The following is a 13,438-nucleotide window of genomic DNA, read 5'->3' as shown; positions in this document are numbered from 1 at the left end:
TGAACTGTGATTCATTGCTCCAGAGAAAGCATTTCCACTGCTCCAGAGTCCAATGGCGGCGAGCTTTACCCCGCCCCAGGTGACGCTTGGCATTGCGCATGGTGAACTTGGGCTTGTGTGCGGCTGCTCGGCCATGGAAACCCATTTCATGAAGTTCCAGACTAACAGTTCTTGTGCTGATGTTGCTTCCAGAGGCAGTTTGGAACTCAGTAGTGAGTGTTGCAACTGAAGACAGACGATTTTTACGCACTTCAGCACTCTGCAGTCCCATTCTGTGAGCTTGTGTGACCTACCACTTCGTGGCTGAGCCGTTGTTGCTCCTAGACATGTCCACTTCACAATAACAGCACTAACAATTGATTGGGGCAGCTCTAGCAGGGCAAAAATTTTACAAACTGACTTGTTGTAAAGGTGGCATCCTATGACGTTGAAAGTCACTGAGCTCTTCAGTAAGGCCTGGAGATTGCATGACTTTGTGCCTGATTTTATATACCTGTCAGCTGCAACGGGTGTGCCCGTTATATCCGAATCCACTCATTTGAAGGGGTGTCCACACACGTTTGTGTATATATAGTGTATTTAACTGCTATTGAGTGCAAGCAAAAAATAAACTAATTGCAAAGACAGGCAATCCAACTCATAAAGTTATACAGGTATAGGTAGTAGTTACCTAATGTCATTTGTGTTTGGACATTTACAAGCAAATGTGAACAAGAGACATGAACAAAGTTTTGACATATGCTTGTCTGAAGGAAGAACTGGCTCTGGAGCAGCATGTGTACACGCTGTGAACTGTGTAGAGTCTGGAGTCGCTAGGTCAACGGACCTAGTTCCTCCGAGAAGAGGGGGAGGAGCTGACTGAGGGGCCCAAAAATAACCCTGCGACGAAATCAAGATAGCAGTGACAGCTGTACAGAACTCCTCTAAAGGGCTTTGATTTCTCAAACACGGTAGAAAGCTAACACTACATGATGGCCCATCTCCTTATTAATTCAGCCACTCAGATAACTAGCAAGTTAAACCAAATACACAGCTGGACTCACCAGCTCCCGCTTTCTCCATTATGCTATTTACAAACACGCATGTGACTGGCTCATCTGTTCTGGGGAACTACGGTAAGCTTCATAAATAAGCTTCAAATAAATAGGTTGGATGGTATTGAAAAACCATCCTGTGGCTATTTCCGAATACCCTGGTATACGGTGTATCGCCCAAGCCTACCACAAAGGGGTTTATCAATGATGGTTTCACTCCAATGATTGTGTAGGACTTTTATTTTGTTGGCCTGGGGAGTATTGGATACTTCAGTTTTTTCTTGGTTGGAGCAGTATGTCTCTGTAAATAAAGCACTCTTGTATGATGATTTTATGACATTTTGGTTTTTATTGGGATCCGCATTAGCCGCTGCAAAAGCATCAGCTACTCTTCCTGGGGTCCACATGACATAATACATATTATAGAAAATGATTAGTCAATGACTGAAATACATACATTTAAACAGTCACACATAAACTACATATCAGTACATACACACAATATCTAGGTCGAATACATAGTACATTGGAAATTACAATACAAGACAGATAAAATGACTGTCTGTTCACAGTCCCCTTTGTGCAACAAGGTATTCTTTTATCTGTCTTTTGAAACTGCTTTTATTGCTACCTAGAGTTACTTGAGTTGAAGTCATGGCTCTATTTAATATTGTACGTTTACAAGCCTCTGCTCTGGATCTGGGGAGTGTGAAGAGACTTTTGGTTGCATGTCTTGTGTTGTACCGATGAGTGTCCGAACTGTGTGCCAACTGTTGAATAGACAGTTCTGGATCTTCAACAGATCAATACCTCGCACAAAGACCAATAGTGATGCAGCCAATTTCTCCTCAACTTTGAGCCAGGAGAGATTGAAATGCATGTTACTGAAACTTCCCGTCCGTGTACATCTAAGTGAGATAAATGCTGATTTGTTCTAGACCAACTGCAATTTACCTATGTCCTGCTTTGCTGCACTGGACCAACTGGGCAGTAGTCTAGGTGTGACAAAACTAGGGCCTGTAGGACCTGTCTGGTCGATTTGAGATGTCAAGAAGGCAGAGCAACGCCCTATAATGGACAGACCTCTTCCCATTTTAGCAGCATTGAGCCTGTTTTGTCCGTGACAGCTTGCTATCTAGGGTTACACCCAGCAGTTTAGTCTCCTCAACTTGCTCAATAGCCACATTATTCAGATCTAAATTAGGTTTAGCATTGAGCGAGTGAATAGTCAAACATTATGCTTATAATTTGAGATATTTAGCACCAACCTATTGCTAGTTGCCCATTCTAATACTGACTGGAGCTCTATAATAAGTGTCTCAATTATTTATTTGACTGTTGCAGCCGACATATATACTGTTGAGTCGTCAGCATACAGGCTTTATTCAAGGTCAGTGGAAGGTCATTTGTAAAAACAGATAAAGATGGCCCTGCCCTGCGTATACCACACTCAACTGAATTTGCATGAGATAGGCTTCCATTGACGAAAACCCTCTGCCTTCTTTTAGATGCGTAACTCTCAATCCATAAGGCACAGGATGCAAATCCATAACCCCTAAGTTTTTTCAGCAATAGTTTATGATCAATGACATTTTGACTGTAACCTCTCTCCGTAAACCTTATTTCATGTCATTGTCTTTTTCAATTAACTTACTTCTGTCCGAGCATGGTCTCCTGAGACGAGCAAACTGCCCAACATGGAGATTGTCTTGTGTGCTCGGGTGGTAGCTGGTAACCAATAGTAATGTGTTCGGTTTATTTTCTATAAATCAAATCAAAGTTTATTGTTCACTACCTGTCCACAGCATCAGTATGTCATCTATGTACTTGTACCAACCCATGGCTTTCGGTAGGAAAGGGTTGACTTGGGGGTCAAACACTATCTTTCGAAAGCATAGCAGCACCCGTTGCAAGTCCTTTTCAAACATTTTGGTAGATGTTGATATATAGTCATTCAACATCAAAGGAGACCAGAGTGACGATGTGTGTATTGGGTGGATGCTATTGCAGGTAAGATAAGGTCAGACGATTCTCTCACATCGGAGGGGGGAGGTATTTATGGTTTGATGCAGTAGTCCACGAATTGTGACGGGTTCCAAAGGGGAGTAATTGCCTAACACTATCAGTCGTCCAGGGATTCATATCTTTTTTTGGTGTATCTTAGGAACTGTGTAGATTACCGGCGTGGCACTTTTTTTATGCACCAACAATCTGTTCTCTTTTGGAGATTTCATCTTTACGCAGGCCCTCAGTGAGAGTTTGCTAAATTTCAGCCGAAAGCTGAAGGGGTTTGCAGTAAGTCTCTTATAGAATATCTGATAGTTCCGTTGCCTGAGTATTTCAGTCTTATAGACAGAGTAGTCTTGTACTGTAACAGCCACTCCCTTGTCCGCTAAGTGGATTACTATAGAGATGTCATTCTGGAGATTAAGAGCTTGTTTCTCAGAGTGAGTAAAGTTGTTCCATATAGCCTTGTTTTTCCATGTTCCACAGACTTTATTTGATAACCCTTATTATGTGCATCTTTGCGTTTTACGCATCAGTGCATAAGCTGCCTTTCCCGCACACTATTTAAATAGACCCTCCTTTTACGCACTAACTTTGTATTTATTCTCGTGCACTATTATTCATGTTGCCTTTATATATTGACATGATAACGTTGTACATATTTTGTATATGGTTTACATTGTCCCCACCTCTATTTGTAGAGAAGTCAGCTTCCGTCCACATTGCTTCCTGAAGACTAGTATTCGAAGCGTGTTGCAGTAGTGCATCCTGATATTATACACCATAGGCTGATCTGCCCCTTTCTATACATATTGTCTGTAAATAGTTAGCTGAAGTTTTTCTGCATTGTACTTTATTTTCTTTCTTGGATTTAAATCACTTACCTTTTGAGATCAAGTGTAACGTCTCTTCCATTCAATTTGAAATTCCATGTGTGTTTGCCAGTAGAACAGGGATGTTGTGTACCCATTGCCTGTGGCTTTGGAATATGTGTGTGTGTGTGTGCATTCACCCGTGTGTGTACCCCCAGGTCCGCAGAGAGACGCCCAGGCGGGCCGGGAGTTTATCCTGAAGATGTTTGTGGACTTGAACCCGGACAGCGACAAGATCATCTACTCCCACTTCACCTGCGCCACGGACACCGAGAACATCCGCTTTGTGTTCGCGGCTGTCAAAGACACCATCCTGCAGCTCAACCTCAAAGAGTACAACCTGGTTTGAGAGAGAAGTTGAGCGAGAGAGAGACCTGCAGCCCACGCACAGCAGAGTACACATCTATACACCAACAAATTAAACAGTACACAGTTCTGCACTAAAATACGCATGTGAACACATGTGATGCACCAATATATATACAAACACACACACACACTCTTAATAGATCCCAGGCTCAATCCACCCATGGCCCCAACATCCTCCTGCTCCTTGTCTATGGTTTAATTGGGTGTGTTTTTTCAGTTCCAGTCACCGCCCCCCCATTTCTCTCTTCCTATTGCAGCCCATGCCCCTCCTGATGACACACACACACACACACACACACACACACACACATCTGCTCCAAGGCTGTCATGACCTGCCTGGGTGGTTGACAGGTCTCATTTGTCACCCGATGTGGCTCAGGCCTCTGGGTCACTCCTCTTAAAGGAGCGGGGGGGTAGAGGTCTGTTTTGATTTGGTGGCTTGTGTGCTGGTGTGATTTAAAGGAAGGAAAGCTGAGGTTTTGGAGAACAGGAAAAAGCTGGTGTCATCGTCCCCCCTTCACCTCTGCCTACAGGGTAGGAGTGGGGGCTGGGGACCCACCAGTCTGCAGGGGGGTTGTGGGTAACTGCATAGAATTGAATCAGAGCAGGGCCAGGTGGTGCTGAGGTGTGTTGGGAAGCTCTACTCTACATGGTATTTTGAGGTGTGTGGAAAAACACACACCTCCCCCAGACTGGAAGACACCTTGCACTGTTGAATGTAAAAAGTGTGTGTAATACAAGCAAGAGGATGCTCACACACAGACAGAGCAAGGGTGGGAGAGATGAAGTAAATTGATCTGTGTATATTAAGAATTGTTTTAGTTTATTGATTACTACAATTGCTACTACTGCTTTCCAGCTAACTTAAGTCACAAGTTGGTCCTCCACACACAATGTCAGTGCAGTTTCTTTTTGGAAAGGCATTCCTATTTGGCCAATATTTTGAGAAACAGTAGTGATTATTAAGAGTAAATAATATTTTTTTAATTTGTTTAATTTATGGACCAGATCTCTAGATGTTGTTGGTCTGACTTTTCCTCCCAGCTTCCATCCAGGTGTCTCCATCAGATGGGGAGGGGGAGGGTTCATACTGCTGTAAAAACATGTTTCGTCGGCAAGTCATCTACCTTTTGTTAGAGACTTCATACTTTGTTGCAGTTCTGTTCCGTTTCAATTTTGAAACGCTTGAGAAGATGAATTTCCATTTAGGGTTGGCGCTTTATGCAAATAGTAAAATAAAAGACACTTATCAGTGGTTGAAGTTTTAACTGGTCCATGCTTGCATTTTTTTAAATGTAAGATTTTTGTTTGGTTTTCTTTTTTATCCCATATCTTATCTCTTGCTTGGTTAGAGTTCTTAAGATTCCATAGCTAACAATGTCAATAGATTTGCTATTTTGTTTTCGCAACATCATTCAGGTGAGTTTTCATTACTAGGGCTACTACTAGCAAAGTTGACAGAATGAAAAGACTATATGGATGAGTGTATGGACTATATGGATAGTGCAATAGGTGCAATTTAAAGTGGTTTTCTGAATCAGGGAGCCAGATGGAAGGCTATTGCCACAGGTTCAGAGTGCGAACAGTCCAGGGACACCAGTTAGCATTGGAGGATGACTTCTGCTGGATATTTGCCTGTAAACTTTTAACAGCCCGTTTGGGCCCAGAGCAGAGCCTAGTAAAACCACAAGGTGATGGGGGTCTCACAGCTGCTTGTCTCAGCCAATCTTCAGTGTGCTCTTCCTTTTCCACCTGCCACTCTTGTCACGAATCATGTCTTCTTCAGCGTGACATTACTCCATTGTTGTGGGTAGTTAGTTTTACATCCCCTGCTAATCATGTTTCTATGCTTCACCTTTTGTACACTAAGAATGACCATGACTGGGATTGGACAGGGGTATTTTGTAGAAAGACGTTTGATTGCCACAGTGCTATTTGCACTCCAAAGAGCTTTGGGTTAGAATGGTCAGGTGAAACTTAACAGAAAACTTTAGTTTTGACAGACATGACCAACTTGTTGTTCATATCTTGTATGTTTGGTGCCAAGTATTTCTCATTCTACATGGCAAGTAATTACCCTGCTAAGTTATCTGTGCTCTGTTTAAGCTCTAGCTGTGCATTTACAAGTATATTGAACCTAGGGATGTTTTGGGTATATCCTGAGTATACTCTTCAGTCCCCTTTACTAATATGTCCACTGTATACTAGTCTGGCTGAAAGATCCAACTTGTACCTTCCCTATACGTTGCCTCATAACATAAACACCAGGGTTGGTGTAACTAATGGACATTTCTATAAAAAATATATATATTTTGGAAAAGTTATCACATTTCCTTTTTTAAAACAGCTCATTTATATATTTACAACATTTATACACATAAAAACAACATTTAAATTAGTTAAAAAGTACATGTTAAAAACAACCATGAATAAAAGTACTTTTCCTTGTAAAAACATACAATTATGTAAATTATTTAACAAGGTAACCATTTTTAAGACATGAAAACATGTTAAGTCACTTTGTTAAAAGGCAGTTTTTGGTCCTTTGGACAGGAACGGGGTGAGTCCTTATCAAACTCGCCTCCTCCTAAAAATGTTGCTTTTACTGGAGGTGGAAAGTATTACGTTACAAAAGTTTTAAACATGTTGGACGTTTTGTAATGCCTTGTCATTTGGCCAAGCCACGGGTGGATGCATTTCAAGGCCTTTCTTTGTTAATTAATTTTCCCACAGCCAATACTTTATATACCACATTATTTGTGAAGTGTCCGTACAAAGCAGAAATATGAATGCTTCCTGTGCAACTGCAGATGAGGCTTTTGACTTAATTAGACATTTGAAAATTTGACTTTAGTTCGTGATTGCATTTGCCATGATCTTGTTGAGATTGTGGGCAAGTTGTCAGTTCTCTCAGGAGTACGAAGGTCTCTTGTCAGAGCAGGCTGGACTGAGATGTTGCCTCTGGTACTTTAGATCACCACCAACACGGCAGCTTGTTTTTTAATTGTTTTAGTGGTTACAGCTTCTCTGCTGCTCTTACCTCAAGAAGCACAGTCATCCCCTTTTGACCTGTGGTTTACTTGCATAGGTAGAGTAGGGTTTAGTTATTCTCATGCTGGGCTCTTTTCATGCGTGTAACCCTCCAGTAAGTGATTGTGCTTTTCTTTTGTTTCATTATACTCTATTTCCTGTAAGCATCTGCATCAGCTTGTGGTCCAGTGGGTTTGAGGTGTATGATGTGCTGTGTGGTTACTCAGCCCCTCCCCCCAAAAAAAAGGTCCAGTGCAGGCCTCCCTCCCTCCCTGCTGTTTCTAAACATGGGCATAGAGTCAGTGTGTCGGTTTACACAAAGTACCCTGGTTTTCACCACATGGACTATGGACAGTGTGTTGTATGTAGCTCAGTGTTATGTCCACCCTGTATAGCACATTAATTGAACGTCACAATAACTAGTAAGAGAACACGTAAGAGAAGTACCGTCAGCATTAAAACCAGCACTGTGGGGTTTGTTGAAGGGATACACTACTAGAAGCAAGTTCGTGCCATAGACTGAATAGCATTATATACAAACAGTTGCGACCACTCTTCCAGACAGTCCCTTGAAATAAGCCTGTTATACTTCAGCTTTATTTATTGTAATACTTTGCCAAGTGAAGGTACCGAAAGGGCAATATACTATAGCAGTTGGATTAATCGGTGAATTAATTAATATAGTGTTGTTTTAGAATGTCAGCTGTTCTCTCCCCTTACTTGATCTATTATATTTTATTTCTTCCGGGTCAATGCACTGAACCTGCTCTGCAGCAATGGGACTGCCTGCATTCATGCAACTTACAAGCACGTTTGTCGGTACTATGAGATGTGTGTACACTTTTGATGGTTAATGCTTTTGCTTGAGATTGATACTGATGTGATTGATGCATAGAAATACTAAAAGCTATCTTTGCATCTTTTTGTTTCTTTTGTAAGTCAGATGTTACCTGAACACTTGTATTTAGGACCACTTAATGATAGATTTTTTAAATAAGAGGTTAAATAAACTTTGTCTAGTGTTGTTTAAATTGAAAGTAATGTCTTTTCTTTTCTAAGTATAACAAATGTAAATTATGTACAATAATGAGTGTGCCAATCCCCATTCTTTGTAGAGCCAGACTCTAAACAAGTGCCAATGTGAAAAATCATAAAAAGGACCTATGTATTTCATGGTCAAATTTTTAAAACAAATAAACACTAAGTACGTGATTAAGATAGATAAATGGACAACTTTACTCTGTATTTAGGATTAATGATGAACTTTGGTTTTTAAATGTCATTTTAATTGCATGTGTTGGGGGTGGAAGGGGAGGAAATGGTATTAATGCAAAGCCCTTCAGAAATGGGTCCTAATGGTTATTGATTTACAGTATTTTAGCCATATTTCTCTTTTCTATGTTTCATTTCAACCACTGTTGCCTGAACCTCATTCAAACATGAAAATGATTTTCATAGCCTTCTCCTTCAAAGAAAAATTCTCTGTTTTCAATTGGAATAAAATGTGTTCCTATACTCTATGCTAGTGTTGTCTTTATTATGAACAATTTCCGAATGAGCTTTTGATACATAGCCTATGTAGCGCCTACAGTATGATGTTTTAAAGATTTGAACACATAGGAATCCAGAAAACATACACTTGATGCATTTTCTTATGTGGTTGACATTTGTTAATACCACTGCTCAGTGGGAAACGATAAACAGACAAATTTAACTACTCTACTAATTTTAAGTGGTATTTTGGTGTTCACTTTATGTTCCACGAGGGGCGCTAGTTCTTTAGCCATCCAATGGGATGATTTTTGGGCATGTTCAGAAGTGAAACGTTGTAGAAAGTTTCAGATAGAAATACATTTTCTAGAACGCTGTTCCAATTTACAAAGGGAGAATCTCAATTACGTACCCTCGCGTCCTCTCTCCTCGCCGCTTCAAACCCCATTGGAGGAGAAAGGGGTTGGACCTCTGGCTTGCTCATTCGATGAGTTTTGAAGAGGCTAGGATAGAGGACGCGAGGAGGATTCAATTGAGATTCTCCCATATAATATGATTTGTTCTGTGCGTTCGAGTTCTACGTTGGGCGTTTTGTAACGTCGCACCTTGCCCCAGGAATGGAATGTCTTCAGCCCCGCAACTGCCATACATTGACTGGTCGGCTAGGGCTCTGCGAGATACTGAAGCTGAGCGAGTGTATCATTTAAAGTTTCCTACGCGATTTGTTATTGTAATGATTAACGCGTAAATACTTTTATTGCGACAACTGTTTACTCGTACTACTTGGTATTTTTTTGGTTGTTGTGAAGAAACGGGGAGGATTCAACTTCAGCGAATCCGGAGGTCCATTTTGTTATTTTTGCGAACCAAGCTGTTTTTTCCACAGAAGCTTTTATGGTGTTAGCGGACATATAGCTCGTTGGCTTTGTTGCGTTTGCTAAAATACACGGCGAATAAAGATTGAACAAAACAAACCACGACAAGACATATCAATATAGGTGTTAGCTATATGCATATTATATTTAGCTAGTACGTAAGCTAACGTGACCTAGCTAGCTACTACAGGCTGAAAGCTAGCAACAGTGATGAATCATTTTGAGCGACAGCCTTTGAAGAATTAAGCGAGGACCGTTCAAATGGTTGAGGTTTGTAGCTAGTTCATCAACAAAGAGAGAACGAAATTAAATCAGGTGACTAATAACGTTAGGCCACCTCTGTCGAAAGATCTACACCTGGACAAACATATCATATTAGTTAGCTAACGCCAACTGCATCACCAATTTTGGGACAAGAGCTAACTAGCTATCTGGTCAGCTCGTGCAATTCTTGGCTAGATTCAAGCTTGCAAATACGGACAAAGAGGACCAACGTAAGCAAATATTTTTGTGTCAGCATTTAGAATCTTCCTCATTCATCGTATTTGGAAAGGAAAACAATAAACAAGGAATTGACATGATGTTTCCACAATCCAGACATTCAGTAAGTGGGTTTAATTTAATATTCAGACGCACTTGCAGTTTTTTTTAAATTATTTTCTGCACTGAACTTGTTTGTGTGCGCGTGCTAGTTACATTGTATCACGCTAGGTATATACAATGAGCAAGACCGTTACTTTGTATTATATCAAAGGTTTTTGACATGACTCGTGTTTTTATGCCCTCGGCATGTCACTACACCAAGAGAAGAGGATTGTCAAATGTCGTTTCAGCTCTGAATTAAACAGACACCCCCTGGGGTAATTTGATTACCAAACCAGATAGTTACTCATGCGTAACCACCAGCGTTCCTTATTTTGCCTATTTACTTGTGCTCACACATTTGCATACCTATGTTGAATGGGATTTCACAGGTTGTTATTTTACACTAATTCATAATCATGCTCATATCCAGGTTTTTGCATCAAACATCAGTGAAACAATTCCAAGAGTAGTTCTGTTCAGTACAGAATCAACATGATTTGCATTGTAAATTAATTTGGATTGCAAGCCAGATGGGTAATGTAACTAGAGAGAAGGGCTTCTATGCTTGTGTCTAAAGTAAAATAGCCAAACAAAGTCATGTATGCAGTGGAGAGGTGACTTGCACAGGGAGCCCCAAATTATGACATTGAAGAAGTTGGGACTCTGCAGGGATGGTACAGGTACTACTTTCCCAACTGTCTTATTTTGACCTTGAAATCAACCTCAGATTTGCTTTGGAGATGCTGGGTGAGGGCTTATCAACTTTCCCCAAAAGTTCTCATTGACTTCCCAAGTGCCTTCCATAGCAACATTCAAGGATTAACAAGCCCTTCATTTTACCCTCTGAGGGAGACTTGGTTCGTGTCCAATGTTGATTAAACTTCAGAAATCAGAACTGCCAGTGACCTATAATTTGATGTTAGTTTCCTTTGTCTACGTGATTCTCTTGACCAGGGGTGGGAAACTCCAGTCCTTGGGGGCCGGAGTGGTGTCACACTTTTTCCTCATCCCTAGCAAACACAGCTGACTTAAACGGAACAAAAATATAAATGCAACATACAACAATTTCACTTTACTGAGTTACAGTTCGTATAAGGAAATAAGTCATTGAAATAAATGCGTTAGGCCATAATCTGTGGATTTCGGATAGATGAATATCTGTATTCACAGTTGTTGGTCGCATAGCTTTAAAAAAAAATAAAAAATAGGTGCATGGATCAGAAAACAAGTCCGTATCTGGTGTGACCATTTGCCTCATGCAGTGCAAGACATCTTCTTCACATGTAGTTGGTCAGGCTGTTGATTGTGGCCTGTGGAATGTTGTCCCATTCCTCTTTTAATGGCTGTGCGAAGTTGCTGGATGTCGTTGGGAACTGGAACACGCTGTTGTACATGTCACTCCAGAGCATCCCAAACATGCTCAATGGGTGACATGTCTGAGTATGCAGGCCATGGAAGAACTGGGGCATTTTCAGCTTCCAGGAATTGTGTAGAGATCTTTGCGATGTGGGGCCATGCATTATCATGCTGAAACATGAGGTGATCGCGGAGGATGAATAGCACTACAATGGGCCGTCGGATCTTGTCCAGGTATCTCTGTGCTTTCAAATTGCCATTGATAAAATGCAATTGTGTTCGTTGTCTGTAGCATTTGCCCCACCGCCACCATGGGGCACTCTGTTCACAATGTTGACATCAGCAAACCGCTCACCCACACGATGCCATACATGTGGTCTGCTGTTGTGAGGCCAATTGGCTGTACTGCCAAATTCTCTAAAATTATGTTGAAGGCAGCTTATGATAGAGAAGTGAACATTCCTGCAGTCAGCATGCCAATTTATTGTCCCCAGCACAAGGTGCACCTGTGTAATGATCATGCTATTTAATCAGTTTCTTGATATGCTGCACCTGTCAAGTGGATATATCTTGGCAAAGGAGAAATGTGTGCACAATTTGCGAGAAATAAGCTTTCTGTGTGTATGGAACATTTCTGGGATATTTTATTTCATCTCATAACATGGGACCAACACTTTACATGTTGCGTTTTATATTTTTATTCTCTATTTGCATTCTAAACTGAAGATCATGAATAGTTGATTATTGGAGTCGGGTGTGTCGGCTGGGGCCAAAGTATACCTCCATTAAGGCCCATGAGGACTGGAGTTACCCATCCCTGCTCTTGACAATAAAATACATAAGTGAAGTGTCCATCTACCGGAGTATCCAGAATAATAACGAAGGGTAGAGCTGGTACTGGCTTGTGATTCAGGTCCATGTTGTTCCTTGACGTTGGTAATGGAACACATATTTGCTAGCATGAAAACAAGTAACTCTGGTGGTCGGGTGCCTTTGATGACTGGAATAGGCCATCATCCAGTTTATTTCCCAAATCCCAAGTTTCCATGGTAACAAACTTTGGTCTATGGAAAACGCAGGCTCTCTCCCCATGGTCACACAACTGACACATTTGTCTATTCATTTAGGTAAAAAATAAACACTGCAGTAAACATCCATTTTTGAAATGTTCACATCACTCGTGCTAAACTGAGCTCAAATATATCTGAAAATGAAAGCTTTGGAATAAAATGTAGGTAAACACAATTTTATTTATTTATTTAACCAGGTGGGCCAGTTGAAGTTCTTTGCAGGACTATTATGTTGCCACGGTGCACTTGCTCCATATCAGCGATTTGTCGTCGCCAGTTCTAACACAGAAGGGGTAAGAGTTGTTTCCTCAGGCTAGAGCCTGTATGTCCCATGACATGAATGGTGTGCCTTTTTGCATCAGTCAGTGCAGCCACGGCATGCAGCTCTGTTCTGAGGCTGGCGTTGTCTGAGAGGACCGCTCCTGCCGCTTCACACCTCATCAGTGTGCAGAGGAGAAGTGAAGAGCTTGTAATTGTGTGAGATCTTACTGGCTCCCCATCGCACTCTCCAGAATCCTTCCGCTGACTGAGTTAGACTCGGCATTAGAGTTCAACCTGATTACAGTTGGTGGGTTGTCTCCCCAATGTCTCTCACCCTCAGCAGGAGTGGAACAGCTTGTGTTTGATAGACCTGCAACCCAAAGCTATCTTCTATAATGACTGGCTGTGTCTGAAAATAAATACCCATGCTAGCATACTACGTACTTAAACGGTATACTATGGACTCAACTTTTTATACTATGTAGCAC

The 13,438-nt window shown here is 41.2% G+C and overlaps 2 protein-coding genes across 5 annotated transcripts in view; both read left to right on the top strand.

The window, feature by feature from the left end:
• The window catches only part of LOC110524330 (guanine nucleotide-binding protein subunit alpha-11), a 108,798-nt gene extending 99,966 nt beyond the window's left edge, over window positions 1-8,832 (top strand). For all 3 annotated transcript variants that reach the window (XM_021603873.2, XM_021603870.2, XM_021603871.2), the window contains one exon: window positions 4,072-8,832. In XM_021603873.2, the coding sequence (XP_021459548.2) occupies window positions 4,072-4,262 (191 nt within the window). In that variant the 3' untranslated portion in view covers window positions 4,263-8,832. The remainder of the gene's footprint in view (window positions 1-4,071) is intronic.
• A 471-nt stretch (window positions 8,833-9,303) lies between these two features.
• LOC110524329 (TLE family member 5) overlaps window positions 9,304-13,438 on the top strand; it is a 37,069-nt gene continuing 32,934 nt past the window's right edge. Inside the window, exon 1 of one of the 2 annotated variants that reach the window (XM_021603868.2) lies at window positions 9,304-10,282. In XM_021603868.2, coding sequence (XP_021459543.1) covers window positions 10,256-10,282 — 27 coding nt within the window. In that variant the 5' untranslated portion in view covers window positions 9,304-10,255. The remainder of the gene's footprint in view (window positions 10,283-13,438) is intronic. The other variant, XM_021603869.2, reaches the window with a different exon arrangement.

This window comes from Oncorhynchus mykiss, chromosome 5, assembly GCF_013265735.2.
Source record: "Oncorhynchus mykiss isolate Arlee chromosome 5, USDA_OmykA_1.1, whole genome shotgun sequence".
In the NCBI taxonomy this organism is placed as follows: Eukaryota; Metazoa; Chordata; class Actinopteri; order Salmoniformes; family Salmonidae; genus Oncorhynchus; species Oncorhynchus mykiss.
The sequence above is the reverse complement of the archived record's forward strand: the minus strand, read 5'-3'. Positions and strand labels throughout refer to the sequence as shown.